This window comes from Papilio polytes, unplaced genomic scaffold, assembly GCF_000836215.1.
Source record: "Papilio polytes unplaced genomic scaffold, Ppol_1.0 DF823399.1, whole genome shotgun sequence".
NCBI classification, from domain to species: domain Eukaryota; kingdom Metazoa; phylum Arthropoda; class Insecta; order Lepidoptera; family Papilionidae; genus Papilio; species Papilio polytes.
The window spans coordinates 1,730,759-1,757,730 of NW_013525805.1; the positions used below are offsets into that span (position 1 = coordinate 1,730,759).

General features: G+C 34.0%; 4 protein-coding genes across 5 annotated transcripts in view; 1 reads left to right on the forward strand and 3 right to left on the reverse strand.

Annotated features, from left to right (window-relative positions):
* LOC106104775 overlaps nucleotides 1-4,220 on the reverse strand; it is a 23,484-nt gene extending 19,264 nt beyond the window's left edge. For both annotated transcript variants that reach the window (XM_013284908.1, XM_013284906.1), the window contains exon 1: nucleotides 4,075-4,220. The gene's annotated coding sequence lies outside the window, so the exon portion shown is untranslated. The remainder of the gene's footprint in view (nucleotides 1-4,074) is intronic.
* A 769-nt stretch (nucleotides 4,221-4,989) lies between these two features.
* Nucleotides 4,990-5,964, reverse strand: LOC106104783. The gene is made up of 2 exons (XM_013284918.1): nucleotides 5,824-5,964; nucleotides 4,990-5,684 (listed from the first exon to the last, which is right to left on the reverse strand). Exons 1-2 carry the CDS (start codon nucleotides 5,853-5,855, stop codon nucleotides 5,129-5,131), a joined length of 588 nt encoding a protein of 195 aa, XP_013140372.1. The 5' UTR covers nucleotides 5,856-5,964; the 3' UTR covers nucleotides 4,990-5,128.
* Nucleotides 5,965-6,209: 245 nt separating this feature from the next.
* Nucleotides 6,210-10,846, forward strand: LOC106104849 (isoleucine--tRNA ligase, cytoplasmic). The gene is made up of 4 exons (XM_013285025.1): nucleotides 6,210-6,410; nucleotides 6,764-6,869; nucleotides 6,949-7,150; nucleotides 7,230-10,846. Exons 1-4 carry the CDS (start codon nucleotides 6,283-6,285, stop codon nucleotides 10,424-10,426), a joined length of 3,633 nt encoding a protein of 1,210 aa, XP_013140479.1. The 5' UTR covers nucleotides 6,210-6,282; the 3' UTR covers nucleotides 10,427-10,846.
* A 3,129-nt stretch (nucleotides 10,847-13,975) lies between these two features.
* LOC106104903 (ras GTPase-activating protein 1) lies at nucleotides 13,976-26,659 on the reverse strand. The gene is made up of 19 exons (XM_013285101.1): nucleotides 26,214-26,659; nucleotides 25,603-25,716; nucleotides 24,915-24,987; nucleotides 24,459-24,612; nucleotides 23,781-23,905; nucleotides 22,858-23,200; nucleotides 21,835-22,128; nucleotides 21,029-21,199; nucleotides 20,473-20,648; nucleotides 19,903-19,975; nucleotides 19,708-19,826; nucleotides 19,375-19,505; nucleotides 18,649-18,818; nucleotides 18,128-18,256; nucleotides 17,372-17,501; nucleotides 16,697-16,851; nucleotides 16,297-16,429; nucleotides 15,631-15,803; nucleotides 13,976-15,034 (listed from the first exon to the last, which is right to left on the reverse strand). Exons 1-18 carry the CDS (start codon nucleotides 26,368-26,370, stop codon nucleotides 15,652-15,654), a joined length of 2,799 nt encoding a protein of 932 aa, XP_013140555.1. The 5' UTR covers nucleotides 26,371-26,659; the 3' UTR covers nucleotides 13,976-15,034; nucleotides 15,631-15,651.
* Nucleotides 26,660-26,972: the final 313 nt, after the last annotated feature.

Here is a 26,972-nt window from a genome sequence, read left to right on the forward strand (position 1 = left end):
ATCTATTAAGATACCTCTCAGGCCACCGCCACGTGCAAACGTTGAATAGACATAACAAATACAGAAGTAGTTCCGAGATTAATTGCCTGTTTAAAAAATTCTGCCGAGTTTAAACTTTATAAAACTAACAAAATCGGAATCAAGGTCGGTAAGAACTAGTATGTCGAAACCATCAAACAAACCCACATATTCGAGTTGCGTGATTATGAGTTTATAACCGCTTAACAATTCCTTAAGAAACTAACATTCAATTTACTTCATTCTATACTGAATATAAAAATATAGATAGACATAGAAAGTCAAAGCTTTAGAGACTAACTTTCGCCCGCGACTTCGTCATGTGGGAATAAAAAAAACACAAAAGTAAGTAGCTTATGTGTTCTTCCAGACCATCCTTTGCCGTTTAGTAATTTAAACAGACTCTAACAAACATCTATCTATCTAGACTTCCGCATGTATATTGAGTAAGAAGTAAGATTATACAATTTTTCACTGATTCCAGTGAATCTATAAAAGAAATGCAGTATCACGCTAAGAGTGGACATTGTTAGATGATCGAATTCACCACACCACATCCGGCGAGGCTGGGTGATGATAAATGCAATGCACACAATTAGTGTTATATTGGGCAACTGGAGCGTGAGAGGAATCCGGTGTACGGTAACATTGGGGCCGCAATGCCCCGTGACCGACGACAGTCAGGGACCACGCATATTCACAACACTCATTAATGTATACGATACTCGTTTTTTTATTTCTGTATAATTTGCGACTTACATAGCACCAAACGAATCTCTTTTTATTGATACAACTAAAAAATTATTAAAGCACCGCAGTTTTACCTAGTACCAAATTTACACTTATGAATCGAGAATCGAATTTAAGATGAAATATCACGTTAATTTATTTTTTTAGTTGAATGTATTCTTACAATTTATAGTTATTTTTTAAAGGGTTATTTTCAAGGAGCCTTCAGTCTGCAGAATTGATTAACTTTTACCTACGCGCCGACAGACTATAATCTATATAGCCTAGAATTTTAAAGTATGCAACAATTTTCATACAATAATAGAGTAGTAGGTCAGCCTCAGGAAGCTAGACGTCGATCGACGATCCACCTAATTTCGATCTCCGGTTGCGAAGAATGAAATCGTTAATTGCGATATTAAACGCTTGTTGAGTTTCCATCTTGGGAATAACACTCGTAGAGGTAACTAGAAATATTTGAGTCTTTTATTATCCATGCTGTAATCTAAAATTGGATTTTATTTTTTTTACTAGCGTTTGCCCGCGACACCGTCCGCCTGGAATTAAATAAAAAACGAGTAGCCTACATGTTCTCCTAGAGTATGTTCTACATCTATGGCAAATTTCATCCAGGTCCGTTCAGCCATTTAGGCTCCAAACTGTATCCATCATCATTCATCTAAACTTCCATTTATAATATTAGTATGAAGTATGATTTATTTAGCGTAAATATGTTTAATAGTTTAATTAATTAATTCGACAAGTAAGATAGTGTTTAACTACGAGAGTCATTTTTCTGTAACATACTTAACTTATCCCTAAAGTTTCCAGTGGAATAACTAACAAAGTATAGACGCAATTAAATTGTTTAATAATTTTACCGAAGTAATTACGTAACCAAGAGAATGCAAAATTTTGAACGAACGAGGAAATAACAAAGTGACTGTTGAAACAATTACAAAGTACTTCACTAATGAGTAATATGGTAAAGTAATTATATTTGATAGGTGAACTCTGCAGAGTTGGACCACATGTGTGTTTTCGGTGACGTCATACGGCGGCCTCTTCTGTACCCAGCATTATTATGAATAATGTTTGAACTTGAATGTGCTGTATCAAGGGCTGACTCACTTAGTGAGGTTTAAAATTAGATTTGCATTTATATTTGACATGTTCTCCTTTACATGATAATACAACATACTTTATTTCTTATATGATAGTTGTATCTTTACATATAATAAATTTGGAGTGTCTGTTTGTAATACCAAAAGAGAAATTCCAGATTTCACGAAGATGTACAAATAGATGTAACAATACAAATAAATTATTTGCGGTGCTGGTTAGATAATTTTAGTTTAAAGATTTAAAAAAAATTCTCGTCTGTCTGTCTGTCCCTAAGCCGCGTTTGTTCCGGGTAATCACCGAAACATTTGGGCCGATTTAGGCGGGTCTTTCACTGGAGGGTAGCTCATGGACAGGCATATTATAGGCTACTTTTAATTTTAATCCCGCGCTGTCAAAATGGTGACCGGACCGCTATCTCTGGATCGGGTGGACTAATTTTGACGGGACTTTGTCTGGAAGGTAGCTGGTAAAAAGTAGATGCACGCGGGATTGTTATAGACGACCATTTTTTTTAAATTTCGCGTGCTCAAGAAGTAGCGAGCGATAGCTCGTCTTAAATATTTGTTGTGTTTATATAGCTATAGCTTCTACTCGTGATTTCTATCGAGCGAAATAATTTTTGTTAACAAAACTGAGATAGCAATGCAGGAGTTTTGTTGGTGAAAAATGACATGTAGACTAAAATAAAAGTATAATTTAATAGGCCTTAACATTACATGTTATACTTCAAAGGAGATTTAATAATACGGACAAGCTTCTTAAATATGAATTAATCTGTGAACCTGTCATAGGATGAAAAAACATTTATAATGTGAATGAAATAAATGCTTAACTACATACCACTATCAAACACCCCAACTTAAATTAAAAGTCGGTAAATATCTAATTGCCTTAGAATATAAAATAAACTACATAAGTGGTCCATGAGTATTCATTAATAAACATATTTGAATTTGCTGATAGTACTCCCTTCGCAATGGATAAAAGGAGATTTTACGTACCTCTGGGATAAACTTGTATAATCAGTTCACTATGGGCATCACAACCAGGCTACAGTTTTCATTTTATCATATAACAATAGGAATCTATTTACTATAAATACTACATAAACTATCATCATCGCAAACCTTCCACAATGAAATAATTATTTTGAAAAAGAAGTATTTTAATTAAAACATTTAAAATTATACAACAATTTTGGAGACTTCCATACAAGAAATACTTAGACAAACTCAGAATGCTGTATTGGGTACATCTATACTATAAAGTAAATCATATAATAAATACTATATACATCTATACTATAATACATCTATACTAATATTATAAAGAGAAAAAGTTGTGTCTTCAGATTTATGTATGTGTTTCATTCACACCAACACTACTAGGTCTATTTTTAACATTCTTTCACCATTGGTAACATAATTTATCTTTGAGTAACATAAGCTATACTTTTTCACATGAATGAAGTCGCAAGCAATGACTATTTTGTAAATAAACACAGAAACAGAGATTTTAATTTATATAGAAAATGAGCATATTCAAATGTTGCCATGTCCTTAGGTGGGATTAAATTATGGAGTTGATATTTTTAGAAGTATTACAAAATCATGTTTAGCGTATGCTTTACAAACATTGAAGTAAATGAAATCTAGTCAAGGCAAAAATCAATGCATTTTTTCTATATAGAATGTTATATACTTAACATTCAATTAACATAAATACATGTCTTCTCCTAAAAGTAAAAAAAATAGCATTTACTTGTGTAGTTATTTTGTTAACTCAATCTCTACAAGACTACTGAAAATATATTTATATGTTTTTTATGTACAATTAGTTGTTGTAGATTACAAATCAAACAATTACACTTAGTAAAGGATAGCATATTTAACTTGTTGCTAATAAATTGGGCAGATGGTCGATGAATACATAAAAAGCTTGACATGGTACCAACAATTTAACCAAATGTAGAACTATTGCAAATTTCAATACAGGGCGGTGAGAACTACCAGAAAATACAATCAAAATATAAATAAAATAATATACACTACTGCTTATAAACTAAATAATACGTAAAGATTAATATTAAGATAAAGCAAAGTTCGTATAAAAGTCGTCCGCCTACAGCTTCAAATTGCCTCAACGCCGTGATAAGCTATTAGTCATGCGTTTAACATAAAAAAATATACAACAAATACTCACCACTCAAATGTAAACATTAAAAATGTACTTGAATATTAGATAAGATAGTCCTCAATTCATTATTCAATCACGGCACTCTAATCTTATATAAATTCACAAACACAACACATACGTCACTTGCTGTTATCCGCCATTTTATAAATTTATTTTTGTCATAGTAAATAGTTGCCAGGTTGCCAGAGCTAGGTACACCGACCATCGATTTATCTTTTTTTTAATGTAATATTTTTGAACTTTATGCGCATTATCTAGTTTTGAACATTGCATTGGCTTGAGTAAAGATTAATATTTAAATCCTTAATGAACTAGGCTTTGCGTCTTCATCATCATTAAAATTGCCCTTATCCCTAAGAAGTGTCGGTACTACTCATCCATTCATTTCTATTAGCAGTAACATCTTCCCTCCACCATTATACATCCACTCTGTTCTTAAGCATACCATCTATCACATCCTTTGCGTCTAAACTATAACAAAACTAGCTTTTGCCCGCGACTCCGTCCGCGTGGAATTATAAAACTAAATAGCCTGTGTTTTTACAGACTATCCTCTAAATCTATGCCGAATTCCATTGAGATCCGTTGAGTAGTTTAGGCTACAAACTGTACCAAACATCCATCCATCTAAACTTTCGCATTTATAATATTAGTATGATGTAAATTAAATTGAATTCCAAACTGCACCAATCACAAACTTTTGATCAACTATCACAAGGACAGCAAGTATATGGGCGTAGAAAAATCTTTACACATGATAGGCAACCTAAATAAACCTGATAATTGTAGTTCATTCAATTTCATTCTTCACTTGAAATCATGTCATACATAATGTTAATTATTAGAATACCACAAAAACCACACTGGTTATTACTGTAAACACAAAATTATGGGATGAAAGTATAAACCATAATAGTCCTGGAAGACTTTTATTTATAACTTCTATATTATCGGACAAATCTATATTATCCTAACATAATTATTGAAAAACAATTGAAGGACTTTAATAAGGCACATATGGTACTATGTAGACATATGTAGATATACATGGAATGATGGGCTATAAAACCGAACCATCCAATTCATTTTGAATTGCTTCAAATTGTATGAACATTGAATACAGTTCAGAATGTGTTAACTCCAACTCTTGTTCTGTTTTCTCATTTGATATTGTCAAATAAGCTTTTGGTATCTTACATTTCTTTTGGATGTCAGAACTTAACTCTGTGTTTAATTTCCATGAAAACTTTTGATTGTCACCAACTTTATCCATAGAGTTACAAACTAAATCATTTAATGTAGAACTTATTTCCGATGACCATAACTTGACAATAAAATCAGCCTTTTCTGTCTTGAAACCAACATTTATAAGATCTTTGTGTAAATCAACAGGCATAAATATAAACTTTAAAAGCCTTTTATGTAAATATATTAATGTTTTGATTGCTATCATCAAAGTGTCTTCGTCAACTTTAAATATTACTTGTAGTTTTTTCTTTTCTTCCTCAGTGAAAATATCAGTTTCTTGCAACCTTAATTTAGCTCCAATTCTTTTTAAGAATGGTTCGAATTTTGAATCCTCTAATGAGTTGAGGATCTGAATGCCTTTCTGTACACTGTAAATACAAAAATAATGTAAATTGACTAAACACATAAGTATAAAGCAGAGGTGAAAACTACTTTTTATGCAACGTCTAACATTAAGTAAATATTAAATAACAAACATTGCTATTTGCTTTAATTAAAGCAACTAACTTTTGTGTCACTTTTAGCCATTTACAATTCATTTTTACTGATTACAATAAATTACAAGTAGATAATATTATAATGTTTTGATTTCATTTGGTTTGATATTATTTTGAAGTTGCCAATTAATTTGACACTCCAAAACATGTGACGTTTATTGACGTATTGACCTTTTTAACCACAATAACAATGGCAATGGCTAAAACTATACAACTTTAAAAAAAATGTCAAACGGTTTTACTTCCCAACCAACATAAAATACAGACCATGACTGCTTTATATTAGATCTTAAAGAAACTATTTATTACGGCTATATTTTTTTACTTTTCACAAGCTGTAAGAGTTTTTCAGTCTACTTGACATGACTGACATTTACCCAACAGTTGTCACTTGTCACTGTCACTTGTTGGAAGTTGGCATGGCGTGGACGTTTTCTTTAAGGAATTAATTTTCTAGCGATATTCCAAAATGTCGCTAAAAATAAGCAGAGTTCCAGAAAACATAGACTTTCCAAAGGAAGAAGAGAAGATTTTAAAATTTTGGAAAGATATCGACGCATTTCAAAATTGCCTTAAGCAATCAAAGAATAAACCCAGGTAATTTTTTTCTAACCTCTAATTCATTACCAGATGTTGTACTTATAGATAATATTTATCTATTTTACTGTATAAAAGAAGTATCCACATCAGTTGTCTCAACTATACAGAATAATACATTTTAATAGCGATAAAATGGAAGTGGCTGTTGTTTGTATTTAAAATTAAATCTCTAATTACAATGTATCCTATCTTATTATTTCATTCTTAGTAATATAGAAGCGACATAGAAACTGCCCCTGAGTTAATATTTTAATAATCAATAACAAATACTATTAAGAATTCATGCGTTAAAATATATTTAAGATAAAACAAAATTCTGTGAATTTATTACTTTGAATTTTTATTTCCAGGTATTCTTTCTATGATGGACCACCTTTTGCTACTGGCTTACCTCATTATGGACACATCTTGGCTGGGACAATTAAAGATGTTGTAACTAGATATGCTCACCAAAAGGTCAATTAAACTTTATTAAAAAATGAAAATAAAATTGAAATGCAATAAAGGTGAACTAATCAATATCATTAATTTGTAGGGATTTCATGTTGAAAGAAGATTTGGTTGGGATTGTCACGGTCTGCCTGTTGAATTTGAAATTGATAAGACATTAGGAATCAAAGGTCCCGAAGATGTTGAAAAAATGGGCATCGACAAATATAATGCGGAATGTAGGAAGATAGTAATGAAATATGCAACAGAATGGGAAACTATTATAACTCGAATGGGAAGGTGGATAGGTATGTGATAGCAATTAAAATTCTAGTATGTATTGGGAATGATCAAAATACAAATTGTACAATAAAATATTTTTTACAGATTTCAAAAATGACTACAAGACGCTTTACCCATGGTTTATGGAGTCAATATGGTGGGTGTTTAAAGAACTTTTTAACAAAGGGCTAGTGTATCAAGGTGTCAAAGTGATGCCATACTCTACAGCATGTTCAACTCCTTTATCCAATTTCGAATCTGGTCAGAATTACAAGGATGTTGTAGATCCCGCTGTGGTTGTCTCATTTCCTACTAATGAAGGATTCTCTCTACTTGCTTGGACCACCACACCTTGGACTCTTCCAAGTAACTTAGCCCTTTGTGTCAATCCAAAACTCATTTACTTAAAAGTAAAAGAAAAATCAACAGAAAATGTCTATGTTTTGCAAGAAAATAGGCTGCCAGTGATTTTCAAAAATGTTGAAGACTTTGAAGTGCTTGAAAAATTTCCGGGTAGTAAATTAGCAGGAACTAAATATACACCAATTTTTGATTATTTTGTTGATAAATGCCCCAAAGCTTATCAGGTCTTAACTGACGGCTATGTTACTGATGATTCAGGAACAGGTGTTGTACATCAGGCCCCATATTTTGGTGAAGACGATTTCCGAGTATGTTTAGCTGCTGGTATCATTACCAGAGATCAGGAAATTATATGTCCGGTTGATGCTAGTGGTAGATTTACTGAGCCTGTTAAGGATTTTGTAGGGCAATATGTCAAAGATGCTGATAAAAATATAATTGCAAATATAAAAGCGCGAAATAGGCTGGTGCAACTTGGCCAGGTGAAACACAGTTACCCATTTTGTTGGCGATCAGAAACTCCTCTAATATACAAGGCAGTACCATCATGGTTTGTAAGAGTTGAACAGATGAGTAAAGATCTTTTAAAATCTAGTGAAGCTACTTATTGGGTACCAGAATATGTAAAGGAGAAACGATTTGGTAATTGGCTTAAAGAAGCTCGTGATTGGGCTATCAGTCGTAATAGATACTGGGGTACGCCAATCCCCCTTTGGATTTCGAAGGACAAACAGGAAATTGTGTGTATCGGAAGCATTGCGGAGTTGTCAGCATTAACTGGGAAAGAAGTAACTGATTTGCATAGAGAAAGTATTGATCACTTAGAAATTCCTTCTTCGCGGTCTGGCGAGCCTCCATTGAGAAGAGTAACTGAAGTATTTGATTGTTGGTTTGAATCTGGGTCTATGCCTTATGCTCAATGTCACTATCCTTTTGAGAACAAAAAAGAATTCGAAGATATATTCCCCGCCAACTTTATTGCTGAAGGCATAGATCAAACTAGAGGCTGGTTTTACACTCTCATTGTGCTGTCCACAGCTTTGTTTAACAAACCACCATTCCAAAATCTGATTGCCAATGGTTTAATCCTAGCCTCAGATGGACAAAAAATGTCTAAGCGGAAAAAGAACTACCCTGATCCTCTGGAAGTCGTCACCAAATATGGTGCCGATGCGTTGCGTCTCTACTTAGTCAATTCACCTGTAGTGAAAGCAGAAAACCTGAGGTTTAAAGAGGAAGGCGTAAGAGATGTCATAAAAGACGTTTTTCTCCCCTGGTACAATGCCTTCAGATTCTTGATGCAGAATGTAGAGAGAATTGTACAAGAAGATAACATAGATTACAAGTTTGATGAAAATATCGTGAGAGAAAATGTCATGGACAAATGGATTACGTCCTTTACTCAGTCACTGATTCAATTTGTGAAAAAAGAAATGGCGGCTTATCGATTGTACACGGTAGTTCCAAGACTGACTAAATTTATAGATCATTTAACCAATTGGTATGTTAGAATGAACCGACGAAGACTAAAGGGAGAAAATGGTATTAAGGATTGTAAAGTTGCATTAGATACACTTTTCGGCGTTTTGTTTGACATGATTCGTGTGATGGCGCCATTTACTCCGTTCCTTACGGAGTTAATGTACAAGACATTACGTCAACTTTTACCTGGAGATTCTTTGGAGAGTGTGCATTTTAACATGATACCTGAACCAAAGCAAAATTTGGTAGATACTGACATCGAGAGAGCCGTTCAACGAATGCAAGCAGTTATAGAACTGGGTAGAGTTCTTAGAGACAGAAAAACTATACCCATAAAATATCCCTTGCCTGAAATGATAGTTATACATCGCGACGAAACTTATTTGAATGATGTAAATTCACTGCTAAGTTATGTTCTGGAAGAAATGAACGTAAAGAAAGTACAACTCACAAGTGACAAAGAAAAGTATGGAATTACACTTAGAGTGGAGCCAGATCATAAAATACTTGGATCACGTCTAAAAGGTGATTTCAAAGCTGTAACCCAAGCACTGAAAAGTCTAAACAATGAACAGTGCGAGAAACTCATTGCTGATGGTTTTGTTGAACTAATCGGACAAAAAATTGATATATCTGAAGTGAGAGTCATATTCCAAGCATCCGGCAACGATCAGTACGAAGCACACAGCGACAACGATGTACTGATTTTATTAAATGTTACTCCAGACCAAGATATGCTTGATGAAGGTTTCGCTAGAGAAATAATTAATAGGGTACAGAAGCTCCGAAAGAAAGCACATTTAGTACCGACAGACGAAGTTGATGTCTTCTATTCAACTACCAAATCTGGTGACATTTCACGAATTATCAACTTGCATCGAGAACTAATAGAAACAACAGTAAAAGCACCGTTGAAGCCTATCGAGTCGCTTACAGCTTCGAAACCCGTAATTATTGAAGAAGTACAAGAACTGAAAGGAGCTGAATTAAAATTGATAATAACTTGGAGAAAAGATGTTGAAATGCCAGCAAATCCGTGGGCTAACATTGTTCTTCAAGGTTTGATGCCTCGATACGGCGCTGAAACGAATAATGCTAGCATTGTACTTACAGATAAGGATGGTAAATATATAACATTGGACAATCTTTACAATGAAATTAAAGTGCTATTTGGACTATATGGCACTAAGTTCTCTCTATGGTGTGACGGAGTCGAGGTTAAGAGTACTAGTAATTTGAATACGAAAAGCATCATTGTTTCATCAACAGCACCCAAAAATATTGAAAACAAGTCAAACCCATTCTGTAAGTTTATAAACATTGCTAACGGGTCTAAAGCAATTACCCTATTTTTGGAAAATCCTCAAGGCAAAGTCACAATGAATAAAGAACAAGCACTGAAATTCTTATCTAGTTATTTTGGTGTTCAAGTGAAAGATGTCGGCACATTTACATAATTAACGTATACATTGTGCATTCAATAAGATCTCTTTGTTGAATCCATATTATATTGAATTGTGTGTAGGCAAAGCTTGCTGTTGTATTTTATCTGTATAGCTTGTGGAGAATACGAACTTTTCGACAAGCAGGAAAAAGATGTAGAACGATAATCGGGTTTGAAAATGTGCGAATACTAAACGTAATTTTTTTGTTCACCGTCCCCGACGCTAATTTCTTCCTAACCGCGTAATCAAGGACAAATATTGTTTCAACAAAGAAAAAATATTTGTATTGAAGCATTTCATATGCGCGAATTTCATGGAGCTGAAGATTTGACTTTGTTATGTTCGACTACAAATTAATATTGACGCTTGTCGAAAGGTTCGTACTCATCACGGTCTTTGGATTAATTTATTTAATAAAGTTTTTACAATAAAGTTGTTTATATCTATAAATATCCTCCTAACAGTTATTATTCACAAAAATACAAGGAAAAATTGTTCCAAAGGTTATATAAATAAAATATGTCTTGTTTTTTCAATTTATTTTTTTCACTGGATTTCTAGCACAGATAAAAATTTTATAGAAAACAGTACATACTAAGGATATAAAGAATATAAAGAGATTATAAAACAGTCAAAACGCTAAACATTGTTGCGTATAAACGTACATATGGAAGCAAAAGTTTTTAAAACAAAAAAAATTGTATAATGCAAAGAATCGCATTATAACACTGACTGCATGCACATATTAACAAGTGTTACATTCATTGTACATTTAAATACTGAGCTCTATAATACGTATTTTTTGCATTATTCTTTGCAAATAAACATTTAATTCACCACATACTAGAAGACAACTTGGGAAATTTTGCTTCAGTACTAACATTCACCGGAAAGAATGAAATATTTTAACTAACTTTGTTTGTAAAATGGCGACATAACATTTAATTGGAATAAAAGTGAATCAAATTTCACAGTGAATGTGTTCCTTAACATATTGAATACAAATTGTATCAAAATATCAAACGGTAACAAGTTCTATCATACATATCAATATAATCTCTGAATTTTCTGTATACAAAATTTATATCAAACGGGCCGAATGCAAAATCTCCATAATAATTTTGTCATAATTTTTTTTTTAGTGAAAAATCTATATAATACTAATCGTGACTAATGTAATTGTAGCGTGAGTCAGTCTAGACATTGTCCTATATAGCTAAACACTAGATACAGCATCACACTTACTACACCTAAAAGCTATCGCTAATTATATGTGAACGTACTCATTCGATGCACAATCTTAAATACTTAACATCTGTCATTACCGTTCTCTGTTTTCGTTTAAAGGTGTAAAAGGGATGGCAATATTCAGGTGTTAGGACAACAATCACTAACAGAACAGTCTGGAAATGCATCTCGCTTTAGTTCTGCGCTTATTTAATTGTGAAAAGAAATATGGGGTTTTTCATCTTCAAAGTGAGAAATCTCTCGACATGTTGGCTAACACATTTTTTTTTAAATCTTTTACATATTCAGTCAAATTTAATTACATTGAGTATCGGATTTTTATTAACATTTACTTTAATATTTATATAAAGAAAAAAATTGAAAATAAATTTCAATAATGATTTTTTACAACATTATAAAAATGTACTTGTTGCTTGTTGTAATAAAATAAATGCAATGTAGAATGTTTAAGTGTAATAAAAATGTTAGTATTCAAATATAATAATGATGGATTACATATATTTGGAATAAACAAGAAAACAGTTATAAAACAAGTGTGATTAAAAAATAAAGCTGAGTACACACTACGCTATTTTCTGAAACAAAATTATAATTATGAATAAATTGAGTATAAGCAAAATTTGTAGTTTATAGAATTTTTAGATTTTGTATTTTTTTGAAGTAGTTTAGGATTTTAGATTACATATTAGTCTTCAATTATCTTGGTTACTTATTACAATTTTAATAGTTCCTGGGTATGTTTGTGTATGACAAAATGTAACAAATATAAAACTAACAGAAAGATTAGACAAATAAAAATACGATAGTAATATAAGAAAATTAAACATGTGAAAATTTGGGGATGTTAATATTTTTGATAACTTAATGTTTTTTTTTAATTTCTCGCTTAGGAATGTGATAAATAAGTACATAATAATTATATGGCACTATGATTATGAACTATATTAGAAATTTGAGCAGAGAATTGCGTGAGTTTTCAATTCCACTTTCATCTAGGGAATAAAATCCACTATGTTACAGACAAAAAAAATATAAATATTTTCTTTTTAAAATAAAGTTTTGTTTTAATGTGACGTGTTGATATTTTAAATGTGGCGTTGTTTTTTTTTAATTACAAATACTTGAAAATGTGATATTGCATATTTTATGTCTATTTTAAGATATTAATTAAATGTAAAGATTTCACATATAGAATGTTTATGCTTGAATTTTTTAAACCTAAAAAATTCAGACGACAAAAATTGCAATCTTTGTACTTAATAAATTTATCACGGTTATATAACATGTAACATGCTTACGAGAATTAGTTTTAATGCTCAGTGCTCTAGGCTAGATATCTAGGCGCCTCCTTTTAAACACTTGGGGGTTACATTTGTTATGAGGCTGTAATTTGCAGACCACCCTTTTCTGTCCAGCGCCCTGTGGGGTTGCCCAACCACGCCCTAACCTAACGATGCCCTGACAATCATAAATTTCACATCTCATGTTATTAATTTAGTAAATATGTGTATATTTAAAGCGAATTTTTATGAATTCACAAAGTGCACAATATATTGCTTATCGAGAGAATTCAAACATAGATAATGATAATTATATGATTTAATTGGCCAAATTCAGTAATATAGAAAGTAAAAGGCAGGTTGGTATGTAGACTCTCCATTGAATTGTAACCTGATAGAAAATATTCCCTATGAACTTTTTAGTGGATTCTTTAATACACTTTCATTTATCCTATCTTGGATATTTTCTATATTTGATTATTTAAATTCGTTCGTAATGTTGTTAAAAATAACAGAACATATTGAATTATTAATATTGTGTTCAATAACTGTTATTCCGTTAGATCAGTTTTAAAATTATTCTTAAATCGTAATATATTCTATAATATACCAATATTAACTTGATACCGAATTAGGTATTCGTCAAATTGAATCGTGTACTTTTAAATACAGTGATTAGTTTAGATTTCACGAGACGCGGCACACGGCAATGACGTAACGGCAAACAGCATTATATTGCAGTATTCATTTCTATACGGGTTTAGATATATCTTCTATACTTTTATAATATTATAATAAAGCGTAAACACACACTTCTTTGTTGCCTAAGATGTCAGCAATTACAGCATATTATTTAATAATTCTTTTTTAATAAAAAGCCCTACACTCACGTCATGTTCTAGGCTATATATTTTCACGCTATTAAACTTAGGGGGGTAAATAAATTGGATGAAAACCCCAATATGGGAAAGAGACCATATGCTGCTGCCAACATCAAGAAAGCAAGATTGCCATAGTTATGTAATTGGTATTTTGTCATTTGCAATTGAAAATTAGATAAATGTAAACAAAAAAAAAGGTTTTATAATTTCATGCGGATGAAGCCGCAGGGGAAGAGCTAGTTAATTGATATTCATCCAATTGCCGTCTACCGTATCTTACGAAATCGTACCTCAAAATTCAGAAGTTATTTCTATCACCGTATTTCACTTATAGTATAATTTTCTCACTTAGTCTTAAGCCGCGAGGTCAAATAAAATTCGAAAATAACCGGTCTACTAAAGTATCTAGCAATAAATACGTCTTACAATACTAGAGAGCTATGATTTTACGCTTAAAATATGTTTTAAGGCAGTCAAAATAAATGATTCAAATTAATATCGCACTTTTTGTTAACAAATTACAACCAAAGACTTGTGTTAATAGACAGGACAACTTGAATAAATAATAATTGACGATTGATTATAGTCCTTTTCAAATATATTGTCGGTTCAAGGTAACATACAGTTGTGTGCTGCGCAACGACTCGTGTGATGTTTCGAGCCTGTAATATATCCGACAACTACTATACAATTAGGTAAGAAGTCTACTTCGTCAGATTCGAATATGAAGAATTATTTTTATACTACGAATAGTTGTGCTATTGACATTTTATTAAAAAGTTTCAAATATCTGCACACAACTCTGACATTTGTTAACAAAAAATGCGATAGTATATAAAAGAAAATTACATTAAAAATATAAATACAGTCGAATACAAGAGTTTTGGCACGAGGAAGCTCGATACCAGTACGCTAAAGCTAACATGACTACATTACACCGCTCAGGGATGACCGCTACAAACAACGATTATATCGATATTATAAAATCGATAAACATAAATCGATAATTTCAAAAAAATAAAAAATCTTATCACAGTTTTAAATTAATATAAAATATTAAAAATTGCACAGAATACCGTTTGTTGTGTTCGTGATATCGATTTTATAATAAAATCGATATAAAAGTAATCGATGTTGTAGTCCATCCCCGGTGTGAAGGAAGTTGTAAGGAGGCCACTAGTCCGCTACGCCGGCCGCCGTCACTCGTTACCCTGAAACACCAATGTTATTATATTATATATTTAGTTAAAAATGTCGTCTTACTTACTACTAATCTTAGTAATTATAAATGGCAAAAGTGTAAATGGATGGATGGATGTTTGTTGGAGTTAGTAGCCTAAATTGCTGAACTGTTCTTGATGAAATTTGGCATAGATGTAAGGGATAGTCCGAAAGAACACATAGGCTACTTTTAATCCTAGAAATAATTACTAATGTCAGGTTTCCGATGGATGAATAGTTTTTTTGTATGTTAATTTTAATAGAGTGCGGATGAAGATGCTGGCAACAGGTTTATGGTAGAACATAGAACATTAATTAGTGTGGTAGTGATATACTAGTCACATGGTTTTCACAAGTAGTTAGGTTTACATTTATATACGCCTTTGGAGTTTCTAGGGGAGAGCTGCCCCTTCCAACTCCACCTGGCGACTCTATAGGTATAAGGTTTTTGAACTTTGTAAGTCTATTAACCCTTAAATGCGTGATTTTTTTTTTCTATTTACATACCATAAAAAATATTTTTCAAAATAGTCTATTGTGTGAGGAAGATATTGGGTTAAGAGGAAGTTTCTAGACTGTGGTGTACCTGTGCGGAGAGCGGCGCGTCCTATCTGATCATCTCGAGGTACTTGTGCTTGTGCTTGGTGAGCATCTCCGTGACGGTGACCAGCTTGCGCAGCGCGGGCTGCGACTTGCCCAGCGTCTGCAGCTCGCTCAGGTGCGACACGCAGATGTGGTGCAGCGTCGCCAGGTCCTTGGCTGATAATTACAACAAATATTCATAAACTATGAGATTTTATTATCACTATACCTGCCCACTAAGTGGCTCGGAGCCTACGCTGTGTAGTGAGAGAGGTTGGCTCCTACGGTGTTTAACGGCAACGATTTTAAAATATTTTAGATTGAATGTAACATAATCTTTACAATTCTAAAATTATTAAGGCAGTGTGATATACTTTATTTTAGGCAAATAGCAACGCAAATTTAGTTTTAACTTACATCGCTTTTATTAAGTACAGACAGCTGCATAAATATGTTCACATTTATCAAACTTAAAAAATTTGGACTTTTTTAACAATATTTATACAAGCTTTTCTCTATAGCATATATTTATGGTCGCAACCATACTTACAAGAATGTTGAAACGTAATTTTAAAACCGTTGGAATACACAGCGTTTTGGAGCCTTATAAATATATACATTTGTGCAGCTGACTGTACATATATACAGCAAAAATAAAAGTAATAATTACCAATATCGACATTATTATTAGTGTTAGGAGGCGCGGTGCCCGGGTCCGGCACTGAACTTAGTTGGTCGAGGAAAGCGATCATTCGTTCTTTGTTCTTCAGAATGAACGGATTCACCACTTCCATGTAGGGTTCCTAAAAAGTAAAAAATCGACAAATTAAATTATATAGCTTTTTTCATAGTGCAACATTACAAGGAATGTTTCCAAGAAACTTAACAAATATTGAAGTTATTAATCTAAAACACATTACAGTAAATAAAAAAGTTGGGCATCATATCTGACCACAGACATATTAATTTTTAACACTACTCTACCATTTCTTACTTAGATTTTATTTTAATAGTTATGAGATATGTAGTGTTGTGAGATACGTAGGGTTATGAGGTGTGTAGTGTTGTACCTTAGCGCCGAACTCTACTAAGTTGGCGAGGTTCTGCAGACACTTGGCGACCATGAGCAGCGAGCGCTGCGCGTGCGGCGGCGGCGAGCTGCTGACCAGACCCCACGCGCGCGGCTCCACCAGCGCCGGGCAGATCAGCCGCAGGAATATGAACCCTAAATATATACCCATACAGTACATTTTACTATACTATCAGAAATATAACTACAATTGTATAAAATGTGTAAATATTTCGTTTCGTTAATTAAATAAATAAAATTTGATAAGTTGATCACAAGTAAAAATTTGTTGATTTACATATCCATTGTCTATACATCTTTATGTCTCTTTGTCTATAATATAAACTGAAACAATGCTAGATTTTAATTTAAGTTAACAATTAAAACAGGTACTTACAGTTACTATGAAAATAAATTAAGAAAAAAAAACAGAAAGTCATAATTTTTAAGGTATTCACACTTCTATGGTATACTCAGAGTTATGACACGATTGCGGTCGAATACTGAAACATCATTTAAAAATTAACAGCGCCTTAAATAAGGCCACGCCCAAAAACTAAACATCATACAAATTTTAACATTTAATAAGCGACTCTAACGAAGCGAAATATTTAAAATTCGTTCCAGTATTTTGTATTTAGTGAGTGAGTGTGAGTAATCAGCGAGTGCGTGTTACCGGAGACGACGCGCGTGCGCACGAAGCGCTCGCTGGGCCACTTGGCGAGCGCGGCGCGCTGCAGGCAGCCGCACACGTAGCGCACCGCGCGCGGGCACGACTCCGGCGTCAGGAAGATCGAGTGGGTTATCTGCACACACACACATGGGACACCAATTATTTTGTGATTGAATGTCCACTGCCTTGAAGAGGCATTTACAGATTCCCCATGCTTGAGGTGGCCGAGCGCAGGTGGCGCTTAGCTTAAACCTCGTTTATAAGTAACTACAGGAGCCTCAGCACGAGCCGTTACTTCGTTATTATTACCGGATTTGGTGGGACACCAACCTTTCACTAATAATTATATACTAACTACAGTTTGATGCTTAGTTTAATTCTTTTATGCGACAAAAGATGGCTCTGTTTTAGAAACTAGCTTTTGCCCGCGACTCCGTCCGCGTGGAATTAAACAAAATAAAAATGAGAAGCCTTTCCGTTCTTCCGGAATATTCTCTACTTCCATACCAAATTCCATAGAAATGGGTTTATTCGTTTAGACTACAAACTCTGAGAAAATTCCATCCATCCATCTAAATTTTCGCATTTATAATTTATTATAAATGAAAAAGTGCCTAAACGGCTGAACGGATCCCCACGAAATTTGGCATAGATGCAAAACATAATCTGGAAGAAAACATAAGCTAAAGTATTTTTTATATAAATTCCGCGAGCGGAGTTGCGGGCAAATGCGTGTATGTTATACATAAAGTATATTACCTGATCTAATATCAAAAGTAGAAACTCAGCATTATTACAGGCATCTTCGGGAGAGTCCATCTTGGTTGGGTTCAACTCAGCGGATTGCTTGGAGTCTATCAACTTCTGGACCGTTTCTGCTATCGCCGCCTGCGAGGAAAATATTTTAAATTTATTAATGAAAAACTTATTGAATTTAATAAATCTTTGATTTTAAAATCGATCATCATCACTATCTCACTAAGCGTCCCCACTTAGGGGCTCGGCGCCTACCCTTCGTTAGGGGTGTTTAGGCCATTATCAACTAAATGAGTGTTGGTTGATTTCACCCATATCTTAAAGCTATATTACAATTTATGGCTCATAAATATTCAAGATTAAAAACATAAATTGAAAAAACTTAAATTATTTAAAAGTTGTATCCTAATTACTCTCTTATTTACACTCGTCAATAAAGTTTTTTACTAACAAAATATGAGATTTCCTCCAAATAAAGTGTTTTTATGAAAAGGATGAGAATGTTTTCGTAGAAATGTAGATACCTGTAGGAAGGGCTTGCAGAGCGCGTGCATGAAGTGGTCGAGCACGGCGGTGGCGAGGCTGGCGGCGCGGAAGAGCGCGCGGTGGTCCGCCTCGCGCAACACCTCCGCGCCCGCCAGCTCGCGCGCCAGCTCCGCGCCGCGCCCGCACTCGCTGAACGTCTGCAGGATCGCTGCGCACGACATACACTCAGGGAAACTGTCGGTACTTCAAGTTACAACGGGACAAGGAAAAAAATATATGTATCTGTCGGTTAGTAATGCACGGATTCGTTTTTCATTGTTATCCCTTCTTTTACACTCACTGATATTATTCTCAGGAAGAGGTGGAGTTTGTCTCGTTGCAATCAACAAGACAACTTTTTCTGAAATGAAACATCGCAGATTTCCACGACAGTACAACTTACGTATCTATCAGATCACGAGTATCGCGTATCTCATAACAATCTTCAAATAGTTTGTAAGCAACTAGCTTTTACGGTAACCGATAGAAATGTCTACGATGCACTTGAACACGAACCGCAATGAGATTGTGCACATCGCAGAATTTCGATTTATGTTGCCTTGGGTAAGAAGGGGCACTTATACAGTAAGTGGTCACTAAGGGATACCGTTACTATATATATGCGATACTAAACTTACAATTTTGAATATGTTAGACCATGCCTCTTAAGACTTTCAGAAAATCGCGCCTTAAATACTTTTTTATATCCGTTAATATTAACTTACACGTAGCCAGCGGCTGCCTGTCCGTGCGGCAGAGCTCCGCCAGCGCCTTGACTGCTGGAATGCCGGGCTCCAGCAGCAGCTGGCGGAGAGGATTGTACTCTTCACGAGGCATCACCAGCTCCTGCATGTATCTGTATAAAATAGTACAATTTCAATTATAAAATTTAAATTTCAACTCCCGAAACATTTCGAGACGAGAAATATAAAATTTACGACATATTGCGGATATTTTTAATTATAATGTTAGTAAGATTATTTTAATATTATTTATAAGAACGCAATTAAAAAAATCTGCTCTAAGTTAGAGAGGGTTCATTTTGTGTACTAGCTTACCTTATACGTAGCCTCAATGAGCCCCATTCACCAATCGGTGTCATACCAGCAAGGGGATACCACTCTTCTACTTCTTCTCCATTAGCCAGATTTGCAAGCTCTATTGTCAATTCTGCTACCTAAAATTAATTAAAATTAAGTTGTAAAGTATTCGTAACAAATGTTTTAAGAATTGCTTATTAAATTAATTCTTACCTCAGACTCTTTACCTCGTTTCCCTGTATTATGCACTGTGATAGTGAATGACGTCACATCCGGAGGCACGTCGCTAAAAATAAGAAATATCACTTCGTGGAGTATACGTTAGAGTTACTTTTAAATTAAAATATTTTTGCGTATTCCGATTTACTTTATGTGCTACTAACTTTTGCCTGCAACGCGTACCTGCGCGAAATTATATAAAAAAAAACAAAAAAATTAATTAGCCTACATGTTCTTTCAAATAATATTCTTTACCTATGCAAAATTTTGGCTACACGTAACGGATCTAACTAGCCGTTCTGGATATACGTAGTTTAAGAAACCGGTACCGTGCCGAAGTAGCGGCGCAACACTAGATTGGCAATGATCACGTCCCATCCCTATGACATTTGTGAATATCAATCTGAAGTAATAAGAAAACGCGCTTTTTCTAGCAGAATCGATAGACTGAGCATTGAAGTAGATTTACGTTGTTACGATTATATTAGTCTAAAAGTAGTAACAAACCATCTATACTTCCTCATTTACATTAGTTATATAAAAATATAAGCTAGGTATACTAACTCGAAGACAAACTCGTCATCCCAGTGGGGGTCCGGCGAGGGCTTGGCGCGCGTGCGGGCGACGGGCGCGGCGCCCAGCGCCAGGCGCAGGTGCGGGCGCGGCGCCAGGCGCGGCGGCAGCCGGTGCGCCGTCACGCAGCGCACGCGCAGCGCCCGCAGCCACACCACGCGCGCCACCTGCACCGAACATACGTAATTACTGAACGATGGCTTTCTAATTTTAAGGAGAATCTACCCAAAGCATGTAGTTTTATAGTGGTCGCACACCTTTGACTAAATAATCGCAAAACTAAAAACCGAGTTGTGTACGCACCTCCATATAAGCTCATAAGAATCAAAGTAAGCAGTCTGCAGTGTACAATGAGCAGTCTGCAATATGCAGTGAAGAGTGAGCAGTATGCAGTGAGTAGTGAGCAGTGTGCAATATATAGTGAGCAGTGTGTAGTGAGCATTATGCAGTAAGCAGTGAGTACTAAGCGGTATGCAGTATACAGTGAGCACTGAGCGGTATGCTGTGTGCAGTGTGCAGTGCGCAGTGAGCAGTGAGCAGTGCGCACCTTGCACTGGTGGCGCGCCTGCTGCGGCACGCAGAGCGGGCGCAGCGCGTCGAGCCAGGCGCGCTCGTCGGCGGCCGAGCTGGCCGCCAGGAAGGTGTGCGTGGAGAGGCAGGGCAGCGCGCGCTCCACCAGCTGGAAGCAGAACTCGCGCTCCCACAGCGACTCGTGCACCTACAACACCACACGTACTGCACATTCCATGTGATAACATTTTAATATGAATTTTAAAGTTTTTTTTAATAAACAATTAAAAACGCATTGCAAAAAAAATGTCTGCAAGTAGTACACTTGGAAACAGGTGACATTATTTCCGGACTCTCTCTTTATAATTATACTTCATTGTGTTTAAATAGAATAAATAGGAGTATAATAAAGGAAAAGGATACCACAGATTGTAAACCTTCACATATTTAAAAATCATTTAGATGTGCAAATAACGGCTTTAAATTATCTCCTAGCAACAATAGTTATAAGCGTCGTTAGGGTGTCAGACATGAGCGCCCCCGCACCCAAAAAAAGAAAAATGTAAAATAGATATTGTTTAAGCTGCTAGTAGATAGATGGGGTTGTTCATTTTCTACATGTCAGTGACATTTTGTTTCTACATATCACAGAATTGATCGCTATGTAAATATTGAAATATAGTAGTGCAAAGTACAAGTGAGTGTTTTCTTTTGTGGTCCCGTTCTCCATATTAAACAGATATAAAAAAACTACTATAAATAAGATTGAATAAACAATAGCTGCCCCGCCAAGATAGCCTAGATTATTATCAATATCAATAAATACTATGGAAGTAAACATACCTGATACAAGTATGCACACGAGAGATCTATCAAACCTTTAGGTTTGGTTCTCTTCGGTGAATCATAGAAATACAAATGAGTGTCTGTGCCTTCTTGTAACAGAACGAAGTAGAGTGCCTTCCATTTCTTAGCGGCTTTATCAGATTTCTTATTCAAATATCCTTGATGTTTGATTCCTTTCATTTTCTTCAGACCTATTTGATCTCTACACTCTCTGAGAGTTGCGTATATTTTCTCCGCGGCCGCTCCTGTTGTATTTTGTTGTGGTTCGATATGATGACCTTCGGCTATTAACTGTTTAAAAACAATATTTATTTATTATTGTATTTAGTCTGTATTATCCATTGCTACAGAACTGATTGACGATATCTATAGAGGATATTGTAACGATTTCTTATCAGTACCACTTCAGCACTAGTGATTGCATATTGTAATTTTAGATAATGCATACTTTTAGACTAATAAATGCAATTTTAATATATTTTTGTTGCTTAATCATTTTATCAAGTATCTTTTTTGTAATTAAATGAAATTCGACGAAGTTATTAACAAACAATATGTATTGTATATATGTAACAAAATAAAACACAAAATTATAATATGAATTTAACATATAAATACGTTACATGATTTTACTCAATGAGAATATCAAGGTAGAAATTCAATTGAACACCACATGGAAACTTTTGTATGTTGCAAGTAGGTATGAATATATAGGTTAACATAATGGAATTTCCATGTAAAATGTACTAGAAACAAAAAAATTCAACGATCATCATCATCTCCTCTGCCTTATCCTACTCCCGTAAGGTCGGCGCACCGGGTTTTTGTCCTCCAAAGCACTATATCATCCGTCATCTCAGTCATCACTCCCTTCTTGATCATGTCACCTTTCACGCATCCATCCATCTCTTTCTAGGTCTACCTCTACCGATGTACCCCTCCACAAAATAAAAAATTTCAACGATATTGTATGGAAAAATGCTATTTAAATATTTTTAATACATGTAATAAAATATTTACCGGTTGTCCCAATGTATGTCCTTCTACAATTTGCTCCTTTCTATATCTATTGATGACTGCATCGAGACATTCAAAGACTCTTCCACCCATCAGATATCTAACTCCTTTCTTCTCTATCCTGAACCTCTGTATCTGGTTGTTGATGTGGAAAAACAAGGAGTAATCCCCGGGCGAATTGTCCGAGGGTCTGACGAGGAAGCTGCCAGGACCTGCCTTCACCAGCATATCGACAGCTTCGCTTTTAGTGCAGTTCGGATGGAACCACGAGAATACTGTATTAGGATCGATAGATGGATCCAAATCCTCGACCAACTCCCTGAAGATCATACCTTGTTCCCCCGTGCTGTTAAAAATTTAATATTTCGATACAAAAAGACTAAATATAAACAATGTAAATATAAGAATCTTATTAGAAAAGATTTAAAATTGCGGGTTTATTAAAAGAAATAATCTTATTTTTCTTATCTTTTGACTTTAAATATTAGAGGCATATGCTTCTACATTTACATATGTAAATAATCATTGAAAATTATAAAAAATAACTTAAAGTTACATGTTATTTAGAAGTCCTGTTACTTAATTTACCAGCGGCGAATAAACTGCAAAATAATAGAATGAAAAAATCCTACATCCAATGTATTTAAAATGTAACAAATTAGAAACTCTTTTTACAAATAAGGATGGAAATGAAACACTAATATCCTTACAAATTACATAAACATTCAAGGCTCCTTCCGTCGATTATATTAATTACGATTGTAAAGAAATATGCAGCATTGTTTAAAATAAAAAAAATCTTGAAGCCTAAATAAGTAAATACTCTATAAACATCATTAACATTTCCTTTAATAAAAGCCTAAACTATAGTTAAAATTTAAATCATTTAAGATCAAACAAATCACATTAATAACTATGCAACTTACCGATGCGCAGTGACCCACAGCCAGCCATCGCCCATGTCATTGTGGACGAAGAATATGTCCCCCTTCTGGAACGTCAGCTCGTCCGTGTCCGGCATCTTGGTGTACGGCAGTATTGCCACCACACGCTGATACGCACATAAACATATAAAAATAAATATTACAAGCTTTCACCCGCGACTTCCGGGAGACATTTAAAAAAAAGTGAATGCCTTTGTGTTTTTTCAGACGATCTTTGTCATCTATGCCAAATCTGTTCGACATCTGTTTAGACTACAAACTCAACAAACGTCCATCTATCTAATCTTTCGCATTTATTATATTAGTATGATTTCTCGATTTTAAATAGATACATTTATATCTGAACACTAGCGATTCGCCCCAGCTTCGCCTGGATGGCGAAGATTATATGTCTCTTAACTATTCTATCATATCCATACCTTACATATTGATGTCAAATATAGCCTATTACTCCGACATAATAAACAGTTGAGTAGTTTAAGAGCCTATTTAATGCAAACAATCAAATTTTCCTCTTTATAATATTAGTAAAGACTAGCTACAAGTGGCTATAACTTAATAATTTCTACAAATCCGTCTTCATTGATTCTTCTTTATCTTATACTAATAAAGAGCTTCAAAGTGCCAATATCCTGATACATTTTTAGATTATTGCATTACCTTTTTATCATTGACAGGTTCAGGAGGTGGAACAGGTTCGACCAGCCGTTCTCTCTTCAGCAGATCAGAGCAGTGACTGTAGAAGCCTACCAGCTCCGTCAAGGAATCGAACTGCCGACCGCCGATGTAATAATCACCACATACTGCTGTGATTCTGGACATAAGAATTGTTTATTTCAGTAAAATTCAAAAGAAATCAATGATTTTGTTTATGTCTATGCAAAATTAACATCTTTATTGATACTTCAAATGTTAAAATAGAAATTTATGGCTGCATTATTATCAGCTGTTTATAGTTTTTTTTTATTAATTTTTTAATAATACAATACAATATCATATTCTTTTTCTTCAGGTTCTTAAACCTTGGTCCTGAGAGAGATTGGAAAGGGGTTTAGTGCATCTTATTTATATTAGGGCATATCTTTCTTATAAGATGAAATAATTAAAATAATTTACCTGAAATGATTGATTCCAGTACGTCCCAAGTAACTCAATACATAAGAGCCTGGTTTCCTGTCACTTTCACGAACTGAAAGCAAATTACAATGTAAAAACATTTGTTACGGGAATTCAAAAACATGGAAATTTCAAAACAGAGGTTTAACTTGGTAACTTAGTACTTTTAATTAGCAGCTTTATCTGAATACATTTATCATCCTTAGAATTATTTACTTCTAGACACTGTTTTGTATAGTTACAAACAATAAGCAATTGATTTGCAATAGTAATAAGAAACATGCATAATAACAATGATATCCATGGGAACACAATGTTGCATACATTGCCTATTGTTATAAAAATAGGGCAAAGTGAATAATACAAAAAGAATAAACTCATAAAAAATTGAGGGTATATTTGATTTGTCATTGTACTAGAGTATGTATCTTGCTATGGCAACATAAGTACCAGATACTTTAGTTAATTTATTTGAATACTAGCTGTTGCTCACCATTTTGTCTGTGTGAAATTAATAAATAATAGAAATATAGCCTATTTTACTCTCTGATAAAGTATTTTATTAATTGTGAAAGGATTTTTAAATTGGTCCAGTAGTTTAAAGCCATTTCAATACATACAAAAATACAAATCATTCCTCTTTATTTTAGTATAGATAACAACATAAACACAACTAGTTTGGACATACCCAGATAGCTCCCTTGCTTGCTTGCTGCCCACAGCCTTTCCTCAGAAGTATATCTGTCCAAGCGTCCATGATACCATTCTGATTCCGGTGGAGCCAGCACTGCCTGGCGTTCCCCTATACAAATATTTTATTTACCTATACATACTTTTTATATAACTTAATTAAAAAGCATTCAATTATTACTTTCCTAAAAGTTTATTGATTAAATAAATAAGTTTATTAAGAGTATATTAAGACAGTTGCATAAAAGAGTATGGATTTTAACTAGAATTGAAATGGTAAATTTACATTTAAACATGTTCTGTGGTAATGAGATAATTGTAACAAAAAGCAATGATGACAGAAACTAATTCTATAAATATAAATAGAACAAAGATAAGAACAATCTGTGCAACAGTCAGAGAATTAAATCAAGTTTTGTTTACACATTAAGAGGGTGAAAAGACTTTTATATTTAAAAGACAATTAGAAAGATGCCAAACATGATGTCTTTTGGGTAACACATGTATATTCCACATATAACTGGATTTGACTCTAATTCTTATTGGTACAACAAAATTATACGAATTTCGTAATTTTAGTTAATATAGTCATTAGAATTATGTACATACCATTAGTACTAGGGCCATCTGCCTCGTCCAATTCGAGATCTGCAGCTAATTCTGCTTGATCTGCACCACCGTCTTCAGATTCAGTCGACGGAGACCCTAACTTATCCTTTACAGGGGGTCCGATTGGAGCCCCCATAGCGCGTATTAAATCAGCCATTTTAGTCGATGCTACCGTAAGGACTTAAATGCGCAAATAAAAAGGTAATGACTCACACATTATTCATCGACATAGTAATATGAAATTTATAAGATTTGGGTAACGTGTTTACAGCTAATATTTAATAACTACGTATCAATTTCGGTTCATTGAAAGAAACACAAAAAGTAGGATCAATCACTTGTAAGTTTCGAAGTGAATATAATGAAAATCTATAAGGATAATGCTGTAATGTAATTATAATTTGAATTTAAGATTAAAACACTTATGTATCGGTACGCCCGTACAATAATTACATACAAAAGTCAAAGAGTATGACAAAAGTTTATGTAAAAGTCATATTACAGATTAAGTGTGAATGTTGATTGTCAAATTGGAAAACCACAGATAAAAATTCAATAAAAATGTCAATGTCGTCTTATTAATATTTGTTCCTAACAATTTCACGTTTTCATTTATTAAACGAATAGCTAAATCTGAACTGATCCAAAGGATATTTTGTATCTTACATTAATAATTCTGACCAACCAATTGCTGAATTTAATCATGATAATATAGATAACTATTTAATCATGATAATATAGTTTATATCCATACATTTG

Excerpts from the sequence above, each read along its gene's own strand:
- LOC106104783 (XM_013284918.1), bottom strand. The coding sequence starts at position 5,855 with ATGAATTGTAAATGGCTAAAAGTGACACAAAA. Across the intron at positions 5,685-5,823 it reads TGGCTAAAAGTGACACAAAA|TGTACAGAAAGGCATTCAGA; the intron begins GTTAGTTGCTTT and ends TTGTATTTACAG.
- LOC106104849 (XM_013285025.1), top strand. The coding sequence starts at position 6,283 with ATGTCGCTAAAAATAAGCAGAGTTCCAGAAAACATAGACTTTCCAAAG. Across the intron at positions 6,870-6,948 it reads CTAGATATGCTCACCAAAAG|GGATTTCATGTTGAAAGAAG; the intron begins GTCAATTAAACT and ends ATTAATTTGTAG. Across the intron at positions 7,151-7,229 it reads TCGAATGGGAAGGTGGATAG|ATTTCAAAAATGACTACAAG; the intron begins GTATGTGATAGC and ends TATTTTTTACAG.
- LOC106104903 (XM_013285101.1), bottom strand. The coding sequence starts at position 26,370 with ATGGCTGATTTAATACGCGCTATGGGGGCTCCAATCGGACCCCCTGTA. Across the intron at positions 23,906-24,458 it reads AACCTGTCAATGATAAAAAG|CGTGTGGTGGCAATACTGCC; the intron begins GTAATGCAATAA and ends TGTGCGTATCAG. Across the intron at positions 17,502-18,127 it reads TACTTTTGATATTAGATCAG|ATAACCCACTCGATCTTCCT; the intron begins GTAATATACTTT and ends GTGTGTGTGCAG.